This window comes from Diorhabda carinulata, chromosome X, assembly GCF_026250575.1.
Source record: "Diorhabda carinulata isolate Delta chromosome X, icDioCari1.1, whole genome shotgun sequence".
Taxonomy (NCBI): Eukaryota; Metazoa; Arthropoda; class Insecta; order Coleoptera; family Chrysomelidae; genus Diorhabda; species Diorhabda carinulata.
This window is the reverse complement of record NC_079472.1, coordinates 5,183,161-5,209,742: the sequence shown is the minus strand read 5'-3', so window position 1 is coordinate 5,209,742 and position 26,582 is coordinate 5,183,161. Positions and strand designations below refer to the sequence as shown.

General features: G+C 30.9%; 1 protein-coding gene across 9 annotated transcripts in view; it reads right to left on the bottom strand.

Moving 5' to 3' along the window:
- The window catches only part of LOC130901213 (MYND-type zinc finger-containing chromatin reader ZMYND8), a 28,686-nt gene extending 13,910 nt beyond the window's left edge, over positions 1-14,776 (bottom strand). For 4 of the 9 annotated variants that reach the window (XM_057812412.1, XM_057812411.1, XM_057812414.1 and 1 more), the window contains exons 1-8: positions 14,397-14,733; positions 13,438-14,017; positions 12,279-12,451; positions 10,933-11,017; positions 7,610-7,790; positions 3,962-4,132; positions 2,778-2,953; positions 16-505 (exon numbers count right to left, since the gene is read on the bottom strand). In XM_057812412.1, the coding sequence (XP_057668395.1) occupies positions 16-505; positions 2,778-2,953; positions 3,962-4,132; positions 7,610-7,790; positions 10,933-11,017; positions 12,279-12,451; positions 13,438-13,986 (1,825 nt within the window). In that variant the 5' untranslated portion in view covers positions 13,987-14,017; positions 14,397-14,733. Of the gene's footprint in view, positions 1-15; positions 506-2,777; positions 2,954-3,961; positions 4,133-7,609; positions 7,791-10,932; positions 11,018-12,278; positions 12,452-12,586; positions 12,636-13,437; positions 14,018-14,392 lie in introns of those variants that run through there. The other 5 variants (XM_057812417.1, XM_057812415.1, XM_057812413.1 and 2 more) reach the window with 5 other exon arrangements.
- Positions 14,777-26,582: the final 11,806 nt, after the last annotated feature.

Here is a 26,582-nt window from a genome sequence, read left to right as displayed (position 1 = left end):
AAAAATTATACTTACCAATAGAATTATTCAAGTTTCCCCTAGTTTTTATTTTTCCTTTGGGTACTGTAGTGTCTGCAGATACATTAGATGGAACTTGAGTATCATCTAAATCTTCTTCGTCTTCTATACTATCACCGTCCAAGACTTTTTTGTCACTGAACGCTTTTCTGCTTTCCAAATCCAATTCGGATTGCATATCGTCATCGGTACCGTAACCTTCCATGGTTGTGTCATTATCAGTTACAGGACTATTTACATTGGAATTACTACAATCAGATTCTTCCGATTTTTCTTGAATATGATCGGATTTTGAATCAGTCGTTTCCTCTTGTTTGCATTCCAAAGTTTCTCTGAGAGATCTTCTTCTTTGAATGATTGATTTATATTTCGGTAAGAAAATAATTAGTTGTTTGGACATATTTTCTGGATCAAGTTGAGTTCTGAACGGCGCATAGCGAAATTCTCCGTAAATTTTTTTCAAATTTTCAATGTAAACGTTCAGTTCCTGAAATAATATAATTTCATTTAAGGAACCTTCATGTTCAATTCTAGATACGAGTGGGGAAAAATAGTCAAAATAATAGACTAGTTGAAGTAGATCAGATTTCCATAAACTAGCTTTGAATTATGTTTGCAAAATTAGCAATAGAAACGTTTACATTCTAGTAAATTACTCAAAACCTTAATTGTCTGAACAATACATAAGAAGGTGTTTTATAAACAATAACAACTATCTCTAAAAGTACTGTCATACATGTATTTTCGCATTGGTATTGTAATGACTGTAGAATGGATACAAAAAGATCCTAATTTTTTCACAATTAATGTATTATAAATTTTTTTGCAAAAACATCCCGAATTGATAAAGCAATTGTCAAACTCTAATATTATCGAAAGAATAGACTAGAAAATGGTTTATAATATTATCCAATGTAAATAATTATAGAATTGATCAAATTAAATGGATATATCAGAGTAATAAATATCAAATCTGGCACATAGTTAATTTAGCGTCAAAAGCAACAAGTAAGCTATTTTGCACAGAAAAACTATAATTCTTAATATAAACATAACTTCGGGGTAAAAATTTGGCTGTTAGCTAGAATATTTTACACTCTAAAAATGCCATAGATCAATACAAGCCATTAACATAAGTCTTTAATAAAGTTTTGTCCATCAGCAAGGAGCATTTTTAAGTTCTGGCATGAAGAGAACTGGCACTGGCTAAATGGGCTTGAAATTAATACAAGTTAATCACATCAAAACCTGGAAATTAATTGAATTTAATAATACAGACCTATAAGCATGAAATCTTGCACAAAAAACTATCACCTTTAGCACTAATTGTCTAAATATTATTCTTGAGCAAAAATGTGGCTATTAGAAGAACATCAATAAAAGATCAATAAAAGTCATTAACACAAGCTTTTAATAAAGTTATCATCCAAGGTTTGGCATGGGGAGGACTAACGAAATGAGTTCAAAATGTTACAGTACTTTATAGTAAAATCTATTAAGTGATTAAGTTGAGTCTTACAGATCATTAAGCATGATATCTTACAAAGAAAATTATTATCTTGAACACAAACAATCCAAACATAACTTCCGCGTTAAAATTTGGCTTGCAGCAAGAACAGTTTATAAACTAACAGTGTCATAGATCAATAAAAGTCCTTATCACAATCCTTTAATAAAGTTTTGTCCATCAGCTCTTTGAATATCTTACAAGGAGCAATTGAAGGTCTGGTATGAAGGTAACTAACCAAATGAGATTAAAATATCCAACTTATTAATATGAAAACCTGCAAAGTGAATAATTTGAACGATACAGATCAAAAAGCATGCTATATTGTAAAGAAAAACTATTTCGTACATTTATACAAGTCTTTAATAAATTTTTCTTAAATAAGCTTCTCACATCTTCTTGGATGTCATCGAAGGAGTTTTGAAGATTTTGCTTGAGGTGAACAGAGAAAACGAGTTCAAAATATCAGAATAATTTATATCATAGCCCTGCAAGTGATTGTGTTGAGTCATAATTAATAATGATGTTATTATACCAAGAAAATCTATTATTTTTTACATAAACAATCTAAACATAACTCCAGAGTAAAAATTTGTCTTGCAGCAAGAGCATTTCACAGCCTAACAGTGTCATTCATCAATACATGTCATTAACACAAGGAGTTTTGGTTATCAGTCTTTGGATGTCTTACAAGGAGCAATTGAAGGTCTGACATAAAGATAACTGACCTAATAGGCTTAAAGTATCCAAGTTATTATTGTTAGAACCTAGTATGGCAAAACATTCACAATCTAATGTCATACATCAATTGGAAGTATTAATACAAGCCTTTAATCAAGTTTTTTTGACCAAACAGTGTTTTGGATGTCATCCAAGGTGTGACATGAGGAGAAATGATCAACACCTGGTAAGTGATTAAGTTAAATCCTACAGACCACTAAGAATGCTACCTTGCAAAGAAAAACTATTTTGTTCAACACAAACAATATAAGCATAGTTTTAGACTAAAAATTTGGCTTTTGGCACTGTATCATATATCATGAAAAGTCCACAGCATGATCGTTTAATAAAGTTTTATCCAACAGTAAACTTTGGTTGTTTGCAGAACATTTCACAACCTAAAAGTATCGTAGATCAATACAAGTTTATACCGGAAATAAATGAAAAATATTTAATTTATTTCGATATGAAATATATTTGATAGTGTGTGAATAGTTACTATTATCGTATTAAATGAATAATAGAGATTTACCTCCACAGATTTCTCAATATCAAATCTTTTTTGCTTAAATGTGTTCGGATCTTTTTCAGAATACAGATAACAATCTCTCCAATGTACCCAAGCTCTATCATGTGCTCCAAAAAATCGAACGTCTACCATACCAACGGAATTGATGGACATGGCTTTTGCTGGCCAATAAGGGAATCCTGAAAAATGGACATGATCATAAAAATAATAAAACCAGATGATTGTGTTTCAACTGCAAAGGTCTCAAAACCAGTTAGATATTTAAAAATATTGGGTTGCAAGAAAAGTTGAACTTCTTCTACTTTCTTAATTTTATACGTTTTTTATTAGGGACATGATATCCAGTCTTTGGAAAAATTGATATGATTTTCCTCAATCAAATAATTGTTCCAACACCGTTACCTCCCTGTAAGCTTTTTTAAAATAAATGGTTTCAAGTACATGTATTAAAACGTTGTTTTTAAAAATCTCTTATAATACCAACGTCTTTCTATATATGACGAACAGGATGCAATTAGGGTTAAACAGTTGTTTTGTTGTTCTTAAGAATGCAGGAAAATGAAATGTTTCAATAGCTTTTGAAATAATAAATTGAAAATGTTATAAAAATGGAACATCCCTCGTATGTAAAAATATATTCTAGAGTTGTTTTTATTTTGATTTACCCACGTAATATGTATACAGATGAAAGACATTCCAAGGACTAAAATGTAAACTGAAAATGATGATTATGCAATTTGAACAATCAGTAAGTGATATCGACATATTAAATGGTCAATACCTTCATAGTAAAAATTGATATATCAGTACGATATTGTTTATGTAGTCTTTTCACATGATACTTATCAAAAAATGAAGCCTGAAATTGGTCAATTGGAATTTATTGAATTACCTTTAAAGTAAGACACTATAGTAAAACTCCATTCACTATACTCATTAAAACATTTCTCAAGCACAATTTCAGTATATTGTTTTTGATCTTTCGAAAATTAGTTCTGATTAGTGAAATTTCAATTTTTGAAAAGAATTTATATCAGGGGAATAAGGTGATTGCCTGATAAGAAGAAATTCTTTGATATTGTTAAATACTACATATTATTTGATTCAGTAAGAATTTCCTATCACATTCCGACTTCTTTTGAATGAACTAATTCAATGTATTTGTTTCAATTTGAAAATTTGCTTACCTTTTAATTTAGCCCAAACAAGCATGTGAGGTTTCGGACATACTTCAACAAACCATGTGGATTTGTTAACGTTGGCTTTCAAATAACAACTGGGACAGTTTTCTATTTCCATCATTTCTTGTTTGCAAATTTTAATCATACTTTTGACAGCTGAAGTTAGTTTAGACTGAGCTGAAATATAAATTTTGTAAATCACATGTCAAATTTGATACGCCTATGACTTTTTTCTACACTGCAGATCTAGTTATTAACCCTTTGATACAACCTTTTTTTTATTGTTTAGAAACAAAATATTTTCTAATCTACATTTAAAAATCTTATGAACTCCATTGATTTATTAGAAGTATTTTCACAAACTGTATTAAATTAAAAAGAAAATTGAATGTTTCAGATCCATTCATGGAAATTCCATATATTTTTAAATGCATTACATTGAAAATATCGCTGATTATGTATCAGGGTTTAGATCAAAATAATTTCCAATCAAAACTTTTTTATGGGACACCTTTTACACCATACCACCTCTCTTGAACACATTTAAGCGCGTAGACATTTTTCCAACACTTATTAGTATTGACTGTCTTATCAATTGGTATCAAACAGTGTTAAACCACTTTATATATTGGCAGTGAATTTCTTCTGTTGATAAATAGTACTAAAATTAAGTATATTTTTTTATGTAAGTTCTATTAATGTAAAAATTATTAAATTTTTGTTATAGCACTTATTACAAAAAAAAAACACAAATTTAATAACATGCCAATTGAAAATGAATCCCTATTTTTCGTTAAAACTAGCATAGAAATTAAGATGTGGAAATGATTGATTTAAAAAAAAAAGTTTAAACCGATTGGTTAATTCGAAAATTTTAAACAAAAAATAGCACCAAGTAAAAGATAACATAATTGAACAATTTTTTATGAATACAATACCCAGCAAAATTAACGCATATTTTTTATTTTCTAATCTTGCATTAAGGTACCTTAACATGGTGCAAAACAACGAGCAAGAAATTGCATGCAATTTTCTGTAAAGTCAAAATATTTCATAGATTAAAAACTACTTGACATAGTGCAAGTCAACGAGCAAGAAATTGCATGCAATTTTCTCCAAAGTTAAAATATTCCATAGATTAAAGGCAGTTTGACATGGTGTAAGATAACGAGCAAGAAATTGCATGCAATTTTCTCCAAAGTTAAAATATTCCATAGATTAAAGGCAGTTTGACATGGTGTAAGATAACGAGCAAAAAATTGCATGCAATTTTCTCCAAAGTCAAAATCTTTCATAGATTATAAAGGCAGCTAGACATAGTCCAAGACAATGAACAAGAAATTGTATGGAACTTTGTCCAAAGTCAAAATATTTCATGGATTAATAAAGGCAGCTTGACATGGTGCAAGACAAGAAACTACAAAGGTATCACAAAAAAAATCCAGTGTATGAAGAGCTGAAAACTTTTTTTGGCCCATCTTATTATTCATTATACACCAACGGGCACTCAAATTGAACTTGTCTCCTCGTCATATCATTACTTATTCCTTTCGATATACAGGGTGAGTCGGGAAGGGGCGCACCAAACTCTAGGAGTGTATTATAGACGTGAAAATAATGTAAAAAAACTCATATGTTCTTATCCGATTTTAATTTGTTTTCAAGTTATAGCATATTAACAAATAAACAAGCTATGATATAAAAATTTTCTTAATCATAGTGTTCTTTCAATAAATATCGCCATTGACTTCTAAACATTTTCTGCTTCGTCTACGAAGAGCGTTTGTTGCTCTCTCAATTCTTTCTTCTTTAATATGGGCTGCGGTATACTCAATTTGTCTAATCAGTGCATCCCGTGTGTCCACTTTTATTTTGTATACTTCATTTATCATCCAGCCCCATAACAAAAATCTAGTGGTGTGAGGTCTGGAGATCTTGCAGGCCAATTAATGGGACCTCCACGACCAATCCAACGCCCTGGAAAACGTTCGTCCAAATGTTGTTTGACCTGACGAGCCACATGTGCAGGAACTCCATCGTGCTGATAGTACATCTGCATTCTAATATTTACAGGAATATCCTCTAGTAGGCCTTGTAGTTGTCTCCTGTGAGACGATTCTCCAAAATGAAAGGGCCAATTAAATAACTGTCAACCATACCACACCACACGTTTACAGAAAATCGATGTTGAATATTGCTTGCGACTGTTGCGTGGGGATTTTCGTCTGACCATACATGATAGTTACGAGTATTATTAATGCCATCATGGGTGAATGTAGCTTCATCCGTGAAGAGTATACTCGATACAACACGATAATTATTATTTAATCGCCGACATAACTCCATACGGTTAGCTTAATCCTCTGGTTGTAGGTGCTGTACTCTCTGTACGTGATAAGGATATAAGCCTTGTGGAGTGTGTTTATCCTCTTTTTTGTGGAATTCCCAATTGAGTGGCAATTCTCCGTGAGCTAATAGTTGCATCTTCTTCTACTAGATGCAGAATATTTTTTACTTCTACCAAACCTTGTCGAGTAGCGCGTTCAGATGATATGTTAGCTCTGGGAAGCTTACCAGTCCCGCACAATTTGTTATAACTAATAAATACTGCTTTATCAGGATATCTTTGGTGTGGAAAACGTTGACGATATTTTTCAGCAGCAGCTGTAGCATTTCCATTACAGAAACCATAAACAAACACCATATTTGCATATTCTAAATTTGAATAAGTATCTGGCATTTTGAAACACTAACAATCACATAAATTCGAAATTAAACGTTCAGTTACTGTTAACTGTACACTGACAGTTCATCAAAACGTCAGAATTATCAAATGCCTTTGACCCTGATAATGAACTACTTCACATTTTGCTAACTATATTATTAATCAGAAGCAAAAGTAAACAATACTACGAGACATAACTAATGGAGACAATGTTTTTTTATATTAACTTTCCATTTAAAGAAGAATCGAAATTTTATTTATATTGTTTTTAAAGTTTCTGATAATTTATTGTCAATTTACATGTATTTTCATATGAGTTGAATATTTAAATCATTTTTTCACCAAACAATTAATATTGAACACACTGTTTACATCATCACTCACAATTACACTGGCCGACTTTATCTTCAGTCTCTGAAGACGATAGCTTAGTTATCAAAACGCGCGTCAGACAGTGTAATTGTGACTGTTGGTGTAGTGGTAGTGTAAACAGTGTGTTCAGTATGAATATCACAAACGGTTCCACAAATTCCAACTTAAACAATTAATATTTAAACAGAAGTAAGGTGTTATAAACCCATGTGGGTTTTGAGGATCAATAAGTAGCCTATATCATAATTATATCAAGAGATAGATTTTTTAGATGATCATTACAAAAAAATCAGAAAGTAACACAACATTTTATCACAGATTTAACATAAATTTTGGCCGTGTAAAAAAACTCATTAATATTGGGATAAATAAATGTCGGGACAAAAAAATGTTTGTAGTCTTCAAGCACCCCATAATGAGACAATAGCAAGAAATACATTATATGTATTGACAACACTAAAAAATGTCAAATATTTGATTATAGATACTTTTTGCGAATTTCTATTTATAAATGACGATTAGAATGTTATAAAATAATTTTTTTTATTTATACTTACACGAATTATATATGATGCTGTTGTGTAACAACCACTTAGCATCTGCCTCGAATGCCTGTGTACTACCATACACGTTGTCTTTAATGTTTTTTCCCAACAGTGTTAAATCCATGGGCTGAATTATATATTTTCTATAATCTGGAAAATCGTCTTCACTAACCGGATGTAAAAATGGTTCAGACTACAATAAATAAATTGTAAAAAAATATTTGTTAATCAATGGTACGATCAAATTATGATTCACCAGTAACATAACACAGACAATTACTTCCTATCAGGGTAGGGCTGATCTAAATCAATTGATTAAAATCACGATTTAAACCAACTGATTTAATTAATAAAAATCATTATAGAATCGAACAGTGAAATTGTCAAATCTTTCGCTTTTAATTCACACAAGCTGACTTATTATTATTTTATTTATAATATTTACCTAAGAAATAGACAAAACGCTCAAAATGTTGAAAAAAGCAATAATGCAAAGCAACATAAAAATGATTAGTTTTAATTGGGATTAAATATAATAACCACCAAAAAATATTTTGGTACCCTAAATCCTTTTACCAAAAATATATTGTTAGCACCAAAAAATAAAATCTAAAATTACAATAATCCTAGCTGCTTTAGTCACACCTGCACTTCAAATTGTATTCGAAGACCAAAAATTTAGTAAATGATCCCCAAATCTTAGCAAGCAAATTGATGAGCTATTTCTGCCTAGATAAACCTCTATAATTGCCATAAAATGTTAGCTCATTACCAAATACAGTACGTTCATTGGGTGTGTTTTGTTTCCTCGCCGTGGGAGACCTTTGACGAATAAAAAGAGCAACATTTTAATGAGTGAGAAGTAATAATACACCGAAAAAAAAGGAAATTGGTTACACAGCACATGCAATTGCCCAAAGTTTATCAAAGATTATATTTCCAAGCATCTCGTTGGATTGGCAATTCGGTTTAAGCATGTCCAACCACATTTGGAGACAAGAACTGCTCCAATTGTCATGAAACGCAAAAGAGGACGACCAGCTAAAGCTAAGATTAATTGTGCAGTAAATTATTACAGAAGAATGATTCCTCTTAAGATTTTTTAAATGTTTATTATTAGTTAAAAAGATTGTCTTTTATGTATGCTTTTTTAAGTTCGAATGGTGTTGTCGGTTGAGGACTCAAGATAAAAACTGTTCAAGAGTTTTTTAAAATGTCGACGTTTCGATCTTTTATTTGATCTAAAAATATATGGTACATTATAACTCACAACATTGATGAAGATAAACAAATAAACAAAAAATTGTGACATTAGAAGTAAAACAATAATCAGTATAACAATATAAAAATCTATATTTGTATATATAAATAAATAGAACACATATAACATAAACAAATAAGAACATTGTTGTATAAAAGAGTTTTTCATTGTTCTGTTTTATGCAACAATGTTCTTATTTGTTATATATTTTGTCATATATACAGTACGTCCTATTCATTTACATATACATGTACATATATTTATATTGTTGGATTTTAAAAAGCTCTTGGACAGTTTTATTTTGAGTCCTCAACCCGTAACACCATTCGAATTTATTTTTTAACCTTCGGTTGAATAAACATTCAAGAAAATAATTTTTTTGCCAGTATTTAATTAATTTATAGACATAAAATCCTCGGCATTAGAAAAAAATCTGATAATAATAAAGGGTCAAACTTTAAGACTTTGTTTACTATGTTTGGGTAACTAATTATTATTAACGTAGAGTAATTTACTTTAATAGGACAACGACATGTTAAATATTTGCATGTCATTTTAAATTAAAATGTGGTTAATAGGATGGTAAGATGTAAAAACTTTGGTTATTATTTCATATTAAAATGCGGTTTTAATTTTAGTGATCATTCACTATTTTGTCTATTACATTTTACTCATAAGTCTTTTTAATATTCATCTAAGATTGTACGTAAAAAGTCTTATGTGCTTTCCAATTTCAGGTATATCTTTCAGTACTTTCCACCAGTCAATGCCAGAGAGTTCTAATGTTTTTCCCTGAATAAACATTATTTTTGAAACGGCTTCAATTGGGCACGAAATCATATGGTTGAAGACAACAGCCCTCTTTGTTCATACATTTCCTCAATCGTTTCCAGGGCAAGATTTTTTTCTATAACTTTTTAGATGTAGGTGATGAAATGATATGGTGTTAAAGCTTGCTCATATCGATGCCCAAATTTACAGACTGCCCTGCATCCAGTTTTCATTTGGGTCTGGTTTCTTTACAAAATATTACCCTTTTTTCTTCCCGCTATTGTTTCAAACTTAAATTCAAATTTAGAATTATTAAGACATTTTAATAATATAAATTTAAAAAAAAATTAAATAAGTCATGATGTTTTTGAATTTTATATAAAAATAATTGATTTTTGATTTGTATTTTAATAATATGTCCAAACCTGTTTGCTACAAGAGAAAACATAACATAATGAAAAAAATAAGTCGAAATTGAATAATGACACTAAATTACACCTAATTTTTTAAAAATGATAGTTATGCTTTGAAAAAAATCGTGTAAAAAGAAAAATAGGTATTTACAATATAAAAAAATTCTTATTCACTACATTGAGAACAAGGAAATATCGGAAATTTATTGATATTAAAAAAGATAAAACAATACAAATATAAAAAAAAAATTATAGATTGTCACTTTATGACATTAAACACATATGACTGGAATATAAGTGAAATCAACAGAATTATTTTGTTCATTATATGTGCTAATAACACAGTCGTTTTTTGGAGGAAATTAGTCATTGAAGATTGTATTTGATTTGTGATAAACCATTATCAAATGTATGTAAGATGCCATTAATGATTTCAGTTGACATTTAAATTTGGCAGTTCATTTCTCATCTGCAAAATGCTGTTTAAAATGATATTACAAACATAATTTTCTGACAAGATCAAGTCATTCTTGCAATATTGCATTTGAGCATCTTCTTCACCATTACCTAAGTTCTTTGTCAAGATGATATTGAAAGGTGAGGTCAGTATTTTCTTTTTCGCCCAAGTTTTTATCAAATCATAATTTCTTTATATTGGCAAACGATCATCAAATACATATCCACCAATCATGTACTAGCATTGTGTTGTAAGTCCAAAAAACAACTCTCAAACAAAACCAAATTAAATTGTGTAAAAAATGCTCTACTACTCTCTATCGAGCCTCAATGACTTTTTTTGAAAAGTATTTGAAAGCTTTGTAGACCAAAAACTCTCGTTCTCTGTTTAAACAAGTTCATGTAAAAAAATTCATTAAAAACTTGGTACATACCCCTTGACATTGCATCATTCTATTAACCGCAAATTTTAGTAGACTGCAAAGGTGTTCTAAAGTCATTCCTTTCATAGCTGGTGATCTAAAATGAAATCCAAAATAAAATTTGTTCCAACAAAAATTTTTTATAGTAATTTTATGGTGTATTAAATTGAATGTTAATTCATTTGTATTATTCCATGCTATTGAAATAAATCAAACAAAAAAACAGATTTAACCAGTTATCTGCTCTAGGTTTAGATGGGTAAATGAGTTCGAGCCTATATATTATGCTTGCCATAGGGTCCCCTTAACGTGAGGCATTGAATATATAGTTTATATTTAAATGTAATATGATTTCTATACTACTTGAAATAGATTGATGTATTTTATTATAAACATAATAAAGTAAAATATATCTTTTCATACCACATTGAATATTCATACTCAAAGTTTATATTAAAGTACATATGAATTACTGCTTATATTAGCGCTTTATAAACATAATAAAGTAGAGCATATCTTTTTATATCATATTGAATATTCACGCTCAAATGTTATATTAAGGTACATATGAACTACTGCACTTTATAAACATAAAAATAAACTTGAACACATCTTTTTATACCACATTGAATATTCATATTCAAGGTTTATATAATACAAATGAACTACTGTTTGCATTAACATATTATAAACATAATAATAAAGTAAAACATATTTTTTATACTATATTGAATATTCATATTCAAGGTTTATATAAAGATACAAATGAACTACTGTTCACATTAGCACATTATAAACATAATAACACAGTGGAACATATCTTTTATACCACATTGAAAAGTAGTAATTAAGGTACATATGAATTACTGCTTACATTAGTACAGTAGAAATTTCACAATAAAAATACGTTCAATACCTATGAAACCAACTAGATTCTAAATAAAATTGAAATTATACGATGAACATTGAGTAAAAGTAGGATTAAATGATCTGGATACACTTCAACATCTATAAGTTCGTATGGTACAGGAAACAATACACTAGAGAAGTCAAGCTTTTTTCCACTAGCTAAAATCACACATTTTCTCCAGCTATTACCCTAAACAACTGATGACAGAAGATTAAGAACTTAGCTAATTGACTTTAAGTAAGGTAGATTTATCATCTTACTGAATAAGACTTATCAGAGAAGAAAGAAAAACTTTACAAACAGATTCAAATTAAATAAGATAAATTATTCAACAAAATTCAATACGTAGTAAGTTCAATACGAAGTAAGTTTTAAAATGAGTAATATTTCAAAAATTTTCAGTTGATTTTCAATAAATATTTTTTGTATTTGAGAAAAATATACGAACCTTGTTTGTGTGCTCTCAGCTTTTAGTATAGCAACACATTCGGGACATGGCCAATGATTAACATCCATTATGGTTTGTTTAAGACATTTTTGGTGATAAGATCTAGGACAAGTTTCACAAACCACATTTACACCTTCTCTGTGACAACGCCAGCAAAAAGCATCTTTGTTCGGCTAAAAGTATAAAATAAAATATATGTAAATATTTTTGTCTTAGTAAATTCACTGATATACATTGATTTATTATTATATTTTATCAAATATGAATTCTTCAAAATTTATATAGAGAATTATTGATAAAACAATTACCATGCTTCACAATAGTGGAGAGCTCAGTAATGGATGACAGATATACAAACAGGAAGGTATATTTGTCATTTCAGTATATTTTCCAGCAAACTTTGATATGTTTTAGATAATTTGGAAAGAAAACAGAAGGCAATAATATATATGCTTTGCTAATGATTTTTGTCATCTAAAAAGTAAGCACAAGAGAATAAAATCTATTACATCCGAGTAGTTTGAGTAGTGTTTGCTGTATGGAGGTGCCTGTGGATATTGATCTTGAATTTCTCTATATGTCTTGGTAGCTGATTCCACAGGCTTGTACTACTCCAAAGAAAGGAAGATCGACATTCGGGGGCGTCTGCATGAGAACTCTGTGTTCATGAGCCACGCCTGCCTGTTGAGTAGGTTTTGCCCAAGACAAAGCTTATATCAAGTTCTTGACCACACAGAAACTTATAAATAAGTATGAAAAGAGGAATATGTTAGTAATTATGTCATAAGGTGATGTATGTATTGGTGGAAAAAATAGGAAGAAAATTTTGCATAAGAATTTACCTTCCTTGCAGCCCTGAATGAGTAGGAATAGAAAACAGAAAAAGAAATCTAACAATTTATGAGCAAACAAAGGAAAATAATGCGTTTGAAGAAATATCTAAACAAAGTATGAAAGATATTTATAATGTAACTTTAAATAAAATATGAAATGTGAGAACTGGCATTTAATAAAAACTTAACCCATCACTTTTACTGCAGAATACAAATAATTTGAAATTAACATAGAATAGAAATCATTAGACAAAAAGTACAAAAAATTTGTACACACCAAATATAATAACATAAACAAATTATATATAAAACCAGTTAATACTTACTTTAAATACTTTAACGTCCCCATGTACAGCTTTCTTATTTTTTCTATTACCATCTTCTGACAAAAACTTATCCATTGATTCATTAGAACGATCCCTTTTTCGTTTCACAAGCTTATGCGATCCATTTTCCATTTTATCATCTTCTTCATCGATTTCTTCTAGCTCAGCTTCAGCTGTCACTGGATAGTTGAAACTTTGTTTGTTATCTGAAGTTACTTTGCTTGATTTTTTTAATTCGATATCTGACTGCCCTTTATAAGAGTCTTTCACATCCTTTTTCCTTTTATGAGAAATGTTAGTCTTTAGGTTAGCTTCTTTAGAAAGAGCTAGTAGTGATTTGAGTTCTCTTGACTTCTTGGAATTTGTTTGGTCTATGCTGTCATCGAGGTTTTTATCAGAGTGTGTTTGATTATCATTTGCCACTGAAGAAGGTTTACAATTGCCAAAATTTTCAGATTCAGCTTGAATTTTACAGTCGGGTTGAGAGGTAGAATCTACATTTTCAGGTGATGTTACTTCATCAAGCTCGGGCTTTACTTCGTTATCCATGACAAGATTGGAATAGAAAGTTTGCTTTTGGCTGTGAATATGAAAAAGCATATCTTAAAAGTTTAGTACCAACAAAAGTAAGTATAATATAAGCTTTGATAAGATATTTGAAGATTTTTAGAGATCTGTGGTTAATTTGAGTTTAAATTTACGTTTTATCATGGTTCTTTGTTTTGTATAGTAAATAGGACATTTTAATAATAAAGTACTACATCTCTATACAATAAAGTTTAGCAATGTGATCTACAGATATATTTATTCTCATGGTATTTACAATTGTTTAATTCATCTGATTTTATCAAAATTGTATGTTACACGAGACAGTGAACGTAGGTTGTCTTTGAGACCTGTACCATGCAAATTATAATATGTTCATTTCAATGTTTACTTTGAAAAAAAAACTTACTTACACTTATTTCATACAACGATCCATTATTTTATTTGCATAGAGATGAATATGGTGTGTAACTAAAACGAATTCACAGTTTATTACGGCGAAGTGCAAATTTGCTTGTTTCAGGTGTCTGGTGTCTCTAGCGGAGAAATTCCGTAATTATTTTCATAAAAAATATGTGTAGAAAAATCTAGCCTAACCTCTGAGTCATTTTAAACCATATATTCTCGTATCTTCTGAAGATATCCAGAGCTAATTTAGTAATAAAAAATTATGTAAAAGCACTGTAGAACCTATTGTATTTATTCTTATAAAATGAAGGAATATCAATTAATTAATACAAGATATGTACTATTACTTGTATTTAACACTCACCAATAGATGGCAGATGTGGATGAAAGTCTGACAACGTCGATTTTTCTTAGGATACTCACCTTTACATTGCTGCTAGTTGATATTATATGTAATGGTTTTGAATAGCAGTTTCTTGAGTTCTACACGTAGGCAACTCATTTTACACGTGAGTATTACGGTAGTATATAGGTGGATACCACTATTGAATAAAATTCATTATACAAGCTAAATTTAAGAAGAAATCTAACAACAAAAATAAAATAAAAAAGCATACAAACATCTTGATACTTCCAAATAATATATTTATGTGATTAATATATTTACGAATGTTTAAAAATTAACTTTTTGAAAATTTTTTGATTATATAGTTTTACGAGGATTCGATTTTAGTGAAATAGTTTCGGTACACCCTATATGTCAATTATAGAATGCGATGGATTGATTTTGAGGTTACCCAGAATATTTGCATGTAAATCGATCTGATAGATGTAGAAAATAGTTTTTTTTCTATCACCACGAACAAATTCAAAACTCGGTGTGTCACTAAAATTAATGCTCTACTTACTGCATTGTAGTCCGGTTTTAATTGTTTCAGTTGATCAGTTTCCAGTTTTTAGGGAATGACAATCTCATTCTAGGTTCATTCAATCGTAAAATGTTATTTTTATTTAATGAAGTCATATCAAAAGTTGTTATAAATATTTACCGTTTTAAAAACAAATAGATAATGTTTTTTTTTTGAATACCGTAGGACAAGTAAGTTTGGTTGTCATGATGGAAAAGGATTCAGTGCGAGAAGTTTTTTATTTACATGTAATATAGCTTTAACTGATTTAACAAAAAAGTTACTGTTAACAATGTGTATAATGCCATTATGTTGACATTGACTGTATTGCAAATTCACAAACTAAAATTTATTATTATAAAAAGTTTTTTTTCGAAAAAGTTGAAGCTCCTAGTGTACAATCTTTGATTTGGGAATTTCATTCTTATAGTTCACACTGTTTTTATATTTCTATTATCACATTACCAGTTTATAGTTTTAATTATCAAAAGAAAAAGTAGGTAACTTAAAAAACTGAATAATAATTTAAGAAATAGACACGATATGGAACAATATTGTATTCAGATTATAGCAAAAACACTTTATTTTTGGAAGGAACTACATCGTAAGTGCCTTCTGGATTAATTTGAATAATAAATACTTGGAACTTCCATCCAAGCAAATTATATATTTATAGAAGAAAAAGTAGTAGACAAGCGCTTGTAAATGACCATAAAACAAACACATAAATTACTAAATAAAGACAAAAATTAAATAAAATCTAAATATAAAGTATATACACGAAAAATTCTATAAGTATTACCTTTTAAAATCAAAATTAATATTAAATCTGGTATTGGTAGGTATAGGGAAATCAATGTGTGCAAGGGATATAGTGTGACATCACAGTGACGTAGCGTGACGTAGGTTTCGTGACATCACAGGAGGCTTTTTACGTTTACTCAGTCCAGTTTTCTACATACACCAACTGCATAAATAACTTGTAATCCCATATGATATATAAAAAAATAGAATTTTGAAAGTATTAATCCCCAATTTGTGAATATAATAGACTAAGGAGCATTTACCCTCTAGACTTGTCACAAATTGTTACATCAAAGTCTCCGAGATAAACCCATATAGACAGGGAGTGGGCTCTGAAAAAAAACTGTGGCTGAAGCTCAAGAAATAGTAGCGGAAAAGAAAATGAGGAAGACTACTTACAAAAATAAGAAAAGCTCATAAGAAAGTGGGCTTCAAGAAAATTTATTGTTGGTATTTAAGAAGTAGAGGGTACTGGAAAGGTCTATCTATAAAAAGGAATGAGGTACCATCAAAAATAAACTTGTAAAAAAACAAAGTGTCGCAACTCAATTCTTCTATCGTATGGAATGCTCCGATTCTATAATTTCTCCATATTTAACCAAGTTTTGTGTTACTCTTGAATAACTGTAGTAGCTTTCTGGTTTCGTTATATTGTATAAAATTTTATTTGCAACTTCCTTTTTATTGTTAACGGTTATGGCTACATAACTTTTCATAATAGTTGGAGATTTTCATCCGCCATGCCACTTGAGAGCCAAGACATCAAGTCCAGTATTCGTCAATAAAATGGCCGACGATATTCTTCGAGAAAGTCAGTATACTTCTTAAAATTCTAGAAATCGCGTTTTTCTCGACTGGCTCAATTAAGCGCTTTTCATTTTTATATCGCATGAATAAGCCAGGATTAAAATTAGACATATGGGATGTAATTTTGAATTATTTTGACATCACAAACCTCTCCATCGTCACTTTTAGTCACTGTACTAGCAATTCCCATTCTCATTACAACATTAAATATACGATTCATGATCAATTCATGTTTTGAGCGAAATGCTCAAAATCCTAAATTGAATACTTCGGAACGCTTCAAGGAGGAGGTGAAGATAAAGCATCGAAGTACCGTCCAATTGCACTCCTTTCCACGTATCAAAGATCATGAAAAGATTGGCCAAAAAAAAAAAGATTTTTATCATTTCTATTTAAATATAAAACACTTACTACCCACCAATTTGGATTTTTAAGTCACAATGCAAAAAAGATGCTATATTCTCCCGCCTAAATAATGTTTACTACCTAACCTAACCTAACAATAAAAAGAAAGTAGCAAATGAAATTTTATACAATATACCGAAACCAGAAAGTTATTACAGTAATTCAAAAGTAACACAAAACTTGGTCAAAGATGGAGAAATTATAGAATTCCATGCAAACTGATAAAACATTAGAAAATGAAGGTATTTCTTTTGTTTGTAGTCGAAACTTAATTAATGTAGGGTGTTAAGTAGATACACGTTTAAAATGACATGAATTATTAGATACCACTCAAGAGAGGTAAGTTGATTCGCAAACCATCGTTATCTTTTTTTAACTCCCCGCTTTATTTGCAATCTATAACAATTATTACAATAAGCAAATTACGTGCCAATCCACTGATTACTTTCTCTTACATCTATAATTAGTAACTTGATCAATTTGATTTGGCTATTGGGAACACACTAAGGATAAGTTTTTTATTTCCGCTTTAACCGTTGGCACATGGAGGTCACGAGTTATGACGAAGTTTGGCACAAACCGTGGAGCATCTATGATAATTCGCAGGATCTTGGGCTTGAGGATTGCTTTGTAGATCGGTACTTTCTTTTTAAAAGATAATTGGGATTTCCTACCTATTAGCCAGTTGGTGAATATGTATTTCCTTCAGGTTAATCGCTTGTCCAGGTGTAAGCCAAGATTTTTGACATCGTCACGTTGTGGTAGGGCTTGATTATTAAGAGTCACTTCTGGGCATTTGCGTTTGCAGTTGGTGAAGGTTACCTAATAATACATCATTGTTAGTTGGTAGATTTGCTGTGAAGATGAGGTAAAGCAGCGGTCCCAGGACACTTCTTAAAGGTACTCTGGCTTTTATTTTGTAAAGTGGTGTTTGTTCATCAAGGTAGTTAACGAAGAAATAGCGATCATGGAGGTAGGAATGAAGGATTTGATAGTTATTAATAGGCAAGGATTTTCTGATTCTAAATAAAAGGCATTCATGCCAAACGTTGTCAAAGGCCTGAGTGCTGTCTAAAAACGCAGCAGAACAATACTTTCTGTTTTCAAAATATTCCTATGGCCAATGATTGGTTGTATTTCATGGCTTTGGAACTCAATTCTTGTAGTATTCTGCCTGTTATTAGATCGTATCCAGGGGCTTTACCTGGATTTAGCTTTATCCTGATAGCGTTTGTTACTTGTTCTACTTGTTCAATAATTTCAGCATCTTTGTTTTCATTGGGATCCATTGGAAACGGCTGAAAGACTGTCTCCAAACTCTTGCTAAGCAGTGCTGCTTTCTCGTTATTAGTCTTAGCCCAATTACCTTCTTCTGTCCTAAGTGGAGTGTGATGTAGCTGTGGCTGCTTTATTTTTTTGTTGCCTTCTAGAGTGAGTAGTCTGTGGCTTACGTTGCCGTTAAGTTACTCAGATATTTTTGTATCCCGGTGTTTCTGTGTCCACTGAGCATTCTTTTCAGTTCTTGTGATCTGTTAAGCTTCGTTTTATCTAGAGGGGCTCGTGTGTTATGCCAGATTTTCCTATATCTTCGTTTTACGGATATTTTTTCCTTTATTATGGTAGATCTTTTGTACATTGTTCAACTGTTTCATCAATATCTTCTTTTGTTTTTAAGGGTGTATTCGAATTAATTTTATTGTGGAGTATTATTCGGATTTATCCCATTTTTTCTATTGCTTCAGTGCTTAGTTTGTCTAAAATGGGTGAGTGATCGGATGATAAATCCAGACATGAGCTGAGTGTGATCAAATTATTTGCAATATTTTTTGTGACACAAAAGTCTACTGAGTTAAGGACAATCGATATATTTTTGGTAATTGTAACTTCCTTAAAAAAGTGTCAAAATGAATATAGATTAAAGAGATTTCATAACATTGTATTATTATTAACGTTATTTTATTTTTTGATAAACTTATTCGAATTCTGTTGGTTTTTTTCATCAAATAATGTTCATTATATTTAGTATTTTTCTCATTATTAGTCTCAATATTTTGTAGAGTTTATCATAATTATCTTTAAGAATGAAATGAACTGTTAAGTGGTAGACATTTAAATAAAAAACAGTTTTTGATGTGGATACTGCTGCTCTTATCTTGTTTCGTCATAGATGAATATCTTTTCACCTACTTTTTAACAGCGCACACAAAACATTATAATTCAACATTCTAGTTATAGTGATGTATGTATAAAGAAACAAAGATTGAAGTCGCGTTTAAGTTTGGACAAATTATTAAAACATAAATGTTTAAAAAGTCTTGTGTACAATAATTTATTTTTATCCAATTCTTTTTTTTAGAATAAGTGTTGCCTGAGAGACGAGAGTTTTGAAAAGTCTCGTCTTGTCTCGCAAGAGATGCAACGAGATGTGTTCTCGTTCTATGGAATTCTGGCTAAAGTGACAGACTTGCAATGGCTGATGTCACTTCGTATGTAATGAAAACGAAAATCTATCATAGATAGAGAAGAGGAAGATGTGCATGAACAGAGGGATAGTGATCAATTAGATGCAGCTTGTCTGTATTGCAACTAGATGTGTTCTCGTTCTATGGAATTCTGGCTAAAGTGACAGACTTGCAATGGCTGATGTCACTTCGTATGTAATGAAAACGAAAATCTATCATAGATAGAGAAGAGGAAGATGTGCATGAACAGAGGGATAGTGATCAATTAGATGCAGCTTGTCTGTATTGCAACTAGATGTGTTCTCGTTCTATGGAATTCTGGCTAAAGTGACAGACTTGCAATGGCTGATGTCACTTCGTATGTAATGAAAACGAAAATCTATCATAGATAGAGAAGAGGAAGATGTGCATGAACAGAGGGATAGTGATCAATTAGATGCAGCTTGTCTGTATTGCAACTAGATGTGTTCTCGTTCTATGGAATTCTGGCTAAAGTGACAGACTTGCAATGGCTGATGTCACTTCGTATGTAATGAAAACGAAAATCTATCATAGATAGAGAAGAGGAAGATGTGCATGAACAGAGGGATAGTGATCAATTAGATGCAGCTTGTCTGTATTGCAACGAGATGTGTTCTCGTTCTATGAAATTCTGGCTAAAGTGACAGACTTGCAATGGCTGATGTCACTTCGTAAGTGCCAATTTTCTTAGGTCAGCAAACACTTTTATTTATGAAGGTATCAACCAGCAAATGGTTTTTAATGGTATGGAATTAGAAATAAATTTCCTTTTACTTTTTAAAAAGTTACTTACAATATTTATATGTAGAATCTATCCCTATACTTTTTATTGTTGCCTTAAAATAGAGTTTTCCTCTTTTTTAAGTATAATATAAAAAAATTAATCTTCTCAATACAACTTTTTTAGTTTCAAATATCTTTTTTGATATATTATATCACAGTTTTTATAAAAGGGGATGAGGTAATGCTTACGATACCCCCTTGATTTCTCATTTTAAACTTTATGTTTTACTCCAAATGGGAGGTGAATAAAAATGGTTATTATGTTATTATGCTCATATGAAGATAACATATTATATAAATATTAGGTCTAAACTTATAACAAAAAAATAAAGGGAGCCATCACAGATCTTTCTATCTAAAACAGTGAAACAACCAATTTTTTATGCTTAATATGACAATACTGTTTAGAAGCGAAAGAATACTACTTAAAACGCTTTCAGCGTATTTTCCTATGAAAGAACATTCTAAATTTATACGAGGGATGCTACTTAAGTTTTAAGATTTGGAAACACTGATGTGAATGTGTCAAATTTGACATTGCCATCATAAATATTGAGATTTTTAAAGGTATTCAAAACGTGCTTTCATCTTTGCCGAATAATAGAATAAATATTTTCGTGTGATGACTTTGGACATGGATTAAACCCACAGCTGCGTGCCTATCAACCTGATTCGAGTTTTGGTGAAGAATCACCATCTCCATCCATCGTGTTTCGCTAGTTTTCCTATTTAAATCGTTGCCGCACTTCGCTACTGGATGAATTTCGGGAAGGTCGTCCAAAATCGGCTGTTGTGCCAGGAAATATCCATGCTGAGCGGAAACTGATATTGATAGTTCGACATGTGACATACTTGGGTATTGATTCCATTCCCATAATTCAATATTGCATGAATTTGGCTGTTAAAATGATTTGTTCGCGTTGGATACCGCAAAATTTGAAAATCGCTCAAAAAAAGCTCGTGAGGATTGGTGCAAAGAAATGTTGAAAAAATTCAATCAAAAGACATCTATAAGATCGTGACAGGTGACGAATCATTGATCTATTCATATGAGCCCGAAACTAAACAACAATCGACTGTAAGGGTCTTTCAAGACGAGCCAAATCTAACAAAAGTTTTTCGCGCACGAAGAGCTTGGAAGAAAATGGTAGTCTGTTTTTTCGAAATAACTCGACAACTCGCCACCGTTCCAGTAGAGCAACGTAGAGTGGTCAATTCTGAATAGAACACCAGTATGTGTTGGCCAAAAGAAACAATTAGGGAAAATCGCAGAAGACGAATCATTCTCCACCATGACAATGTCAACTTTTACACATCAGTTCAAACAAAAACGTTTTTGAATAGTCATCTACCATACAGTCTTTGTTTGGCACTCAATGCTCTCTTCTTATTCTACATCTTTTTCTACATCTGAAGAAGAGGTTGATAAGTTCGAATCACATATTTTGGAGGTCCTCAATCGGAATGAAAAAAATACGGAAAAATTGGGTCAAACGCATGCAAACGTGTAATGATCTTGATAGAGAATATTTCCGAAAGCAATAAAGTCATATCTAATTATAAATACTTGTTTTTATTTGTCTATATAAAATACTTTCTATAGAACTAGGGGATACGAATGAGATAATAGGCAAACGACGAGAAGAAAACTACGATTAAATCCTGTCGACATGACATGGGAATTAAACAAGATGTAAATTGTTGGCGTGTGTGTACTTTTTGTACATTATTCAACAGCTATACTTCGAGTGTATGAACGAACTTCACTTCAATGACAACTTAAAATTTAGAAATAATAATGAAGCACAGTTTCATCTTTAAAAAATGTTACATACTGTATAAAGCTCTAACAAAATGATGGTAAGAAAAAAATATATAGTCAAACCGTCGTTATTATTATAATAATAAATCATTGTTCATAGGAAAGTAGAACATCGGTAATTTAACTAAACATAACAGACGGTGTTTATAGCCATGGTAAAAATCAAAGAAGTTCGTTGAATAAGGTGTTTTTGACGATCTTTTATTATCAGTTTACTCACAGCTGTTTTCTGTGGACTAGGACAGGGCTCGGCAACCTGCCATATGCGGTTCTTTGGACGTGAACCTGCGACTCATCAGTAGAAGATAGAATAGCTAAATGTCTTCTAATATAACATATTTTTAGGTGGAAGATATTCAACTTTCTTCTGCATTATCACTTGCTATCAATAAGTGATGCGATATAGAAGACACGTCACAATTTACTCTTATTATCAGATATATGTCTTCTCAAGGTACCAAAGTAGAACTGCGAGGAATGCTACCACTCTTGGGACAAACTAGAGGAAAATATACAGAAAATGCCGTGCAAAAATTCCTTGAAAACAATGGGACTCATTTAAATAAAATCGTTCCAATAACAACTGTTAGTTACTGAATACACTGTTTACACCACCATTACACCAACATTCACATTGTATTCAGTATGAATAGCGCGGTTCCAGAAACTCCATCTGATGATAAAGCCAGAAGTTTGAGAGGAAACAACAAAAGGGCAAAAAAGGGCAACAACCATTCTTCAGAGCGAAATAAACCATCACGAAGCGGTTTGTACCCAAACATTTCCGGCCAAAATAATTGAGGTTATGAATTTGGTAATCAAAATTGTTAATTGCATCTTGTCACAATCACTCTACCATCGCCAATAAATGACTCCAAAATTTTACTTTATACAAGAAAAGGGAAACCCAGCTTATGTTTTGGTGGAAAAATTTGTTTGTTTTAAATAGAAAATTCCGTTTGCAGAAGACATTCAGATCAATAAATTACTTTATTTTCAAGTTTTGAAGCAATATCCCTTCCAGATTGCTACAATGAGGTGAAGAAGTTGGTATTTGAAGTCATGTTTGAAACTTAAAACAAGTCATGAGCCAAATTTATCCAAACTTTCTAAAACCATGCCATGCCAACGCTCCCATTGAATTTATTTGCCCAATTGTTGGTTATTGAAGTACAAGCTTGTTAGTAAATGTTTAATTTTTTCACTAAAATAATAGGTAATTATCTAAAAATTTTATCTAATTTGTTTTGAAAAACACCAAAAATATATGATTAAATAGATATTTTTAATAAAAGATTCGTTAATTAACCAAAAACTTTTATTTATGCCTGTATTATTTGTTACTGGTAACAAAAAATTTTTTAGTTCTTTAAAAACTTTTTTCTCTCCTGGGCTAGGACGGATTCATCATTAAGCACATAATTTCAAAAACTCCGTATTGCATATCGGAAATAAATACTGTAATTTTCTTCTTACTTATTCTTATGAAGCGATATTCTTTACAATTTGTATTTTATTAGCATTATAGAACAGGACCAGCTTCACGGTCTAAGTCAGTATATTACTTCGTAATGATAGTTCGACTAGATGTTATTTTTCTGGATTTTTACGTCCCACTCCTCAAGCACTCTTCTTTCTAGGTACCTAAGCCTTTTGGCAAGATCTGCAGTTGTCGTCGTCTGCCATGCTTATTGTCTTAAGGTGTTATTCGACGAGGCAATGACCAGTTTAATGTCGTTTCTGGACATCTCGAGAAGTTCCTCAGATTTTTTAGCTAATATTATGAATCTTTTGGATCGTTTTAGGCCTGGAGTGCTTCTCCAGCTAGACTTCATCTGATGCTTCAGCCATGTGTTGAGTTTGTTGTTGATGTGACATCTTATGAGGTCCAAAATATGGAGTCGTTGCTTCTTTTTTGGTATAACTATTTGCTAGCTAATTGCCTGGTATACCCCGGTGGCTTGGTAGCCACATTAGGGTTACTTTGTTTTTAAGTGCTTTTTCTAGTGATATGTCTTGTCTGTGTCCATCATACCATGCATTTGGTTCATTGGTTTGTCACTATTTTCTGACATCAATGATTCCAAAATAATTAGGTGACCTGTCAGATTCCATGAAATTAATCTCTTTATCTGCTTTAGCCTGTAGGTACCACTAAATGACTTTCTTTTCAATATAAGGTGAAGAGGAGGCAGGTTTAGTAGCGTCTCTAAGAATTTCACTTAAGTAGGAGATTGTTGTGAGGGCGGTGCGTCTAAAAATTTTCACCAAGACCAAAGCGTTGTTGTTATTCCAAGTTTGAATGTCTGTTTAAGAGACTTAGGATATATTAAATAGGAATATGAGGAAATATCTGTAGAATAAAAAGAATCTGATGCGCCTCTGGCTATCATTAAATATATATTTCTGGTATCCGACCTGTGGAAACAAAAGAAGAATTTTACTTTGTAACTAATAATTTAACTATTTTCGCTTCAAGGATTAACAGGGAAAGTGTTATTTTATGTCATGTATATGAAATGACATGTTTACCATCTTTACATTTTTCTTTCACTAAACATATGTCTTCTTATGGTATGTATTTTATATATTCACTAGGAGTCTTTTTATTTATAATATTACGGTTAGAACAAATACATTGCTCGTCATGTGTAACGGACACACGCATTTGATGTTTATTCTATATTTTAGAATATATTGTGGCACCGTTAAACAAAACATAATACAGTGAGGTATGGAATAAAGTCAATATATTCTGTAAATTGATACATTTTCAGTTTAATTTCATTGAATGGAGCGATCCACATTAATTTATAGTTCTTCCAATATCAATTGTAGAAGATAGTTATGCGAGGAACAAAACGCACGGCACTCATACCAAATTAAGAAATGAAAAATAATGTTAAGTCCCCGCATAAAATTCTAACATCTAACAAAACGTCAGTCCACGTGGAATCATCATCTCCACTGTTTACCAATGAAAACATCGCATCGTAAACATAAATGCATTTTTATTGGCCGAAGCTGTCGGAAGGAGTATGTATTCAAATATTCCTGTCAGCTAGTCTGCGATAAGCAGCGGCGTCGTTTGGTGAGATTAATTTAATTCATAAATTTCTTTAAATAAATAGAAATATGGCGTTCTCTAGATCTTGGGCGAATGAAGACAATGAAATTGCACATTGTAGAGAGAATAAAGACAGGTATGAATTTAATAGTAAAGATTTGTATATACAAACAGTTATTTTGAATATATATGAGAAAATTCATAAAAGCAATCTGATAATGCAATCATAATAAGAATTGCTGAATTAACTAGAGTAAATAAAGAGGTTTTAGAGCTCGTTCTAGCAGCAGACCGCCAAGAGCTTTGAAAAAAATCTCTTTATATCACCCTCTTTACAACCCTTCATAATTCAATCAAATTCTGACTTTGGTCCAGACGATTTTGACTACTATTATTATTTATAAAGATACTTTGGAATTGAAATGAAATTGAATTTATTGAAATTATTTGCAAAGAATTTATTATCCTTTATGGTATTTACTTTGAAATTTCGTTTTCCACAAAAAAAACGAATGGGGTACAAAAAGGGATCAGTTCACGTCTGGTACCCTCTTTAAACCGAACTCCCTTACAGACAGGTACATTTTACTCGTCTATTTATATTTTAGAATGTTGTATTTAGTTGTAGCAAGTTAACTATATATAATAATGATTTTTTTTTATTCAGATCAACAATGAACGTGTTTCGGTTTAGTTTTCGAGTAATTATTTCATATACTTAACGCATTTACCCTATATGAAAAAAACATCGTTGATAGTGAAGGCGAACTTAATATTTGTTATAAAAAATAACCATATAAAGCAGTGACTTCATTTTATCACTGCGATAAGGTACATTGTATCTAAAAACGAAAAGTTTTTTTATGGGTGATTCCATTATAACTGTGATATTCAATGTCCTGTATTGTTTTTTTGTACTAGTCATTAATTAATAATCAATTAATAAAAATTTTGTGTTAATTGAATAATTCTTAAGATATTTAAACATTATTTTTATACAATATAACTTGCCACTTAAAGAAAACTTATACTACATCACTTGAATGTCAGTACCGTGTCATGTCCATTCCTAGAATTTACCGATAAATTATTAATTTTTTTTGTCGTAACAA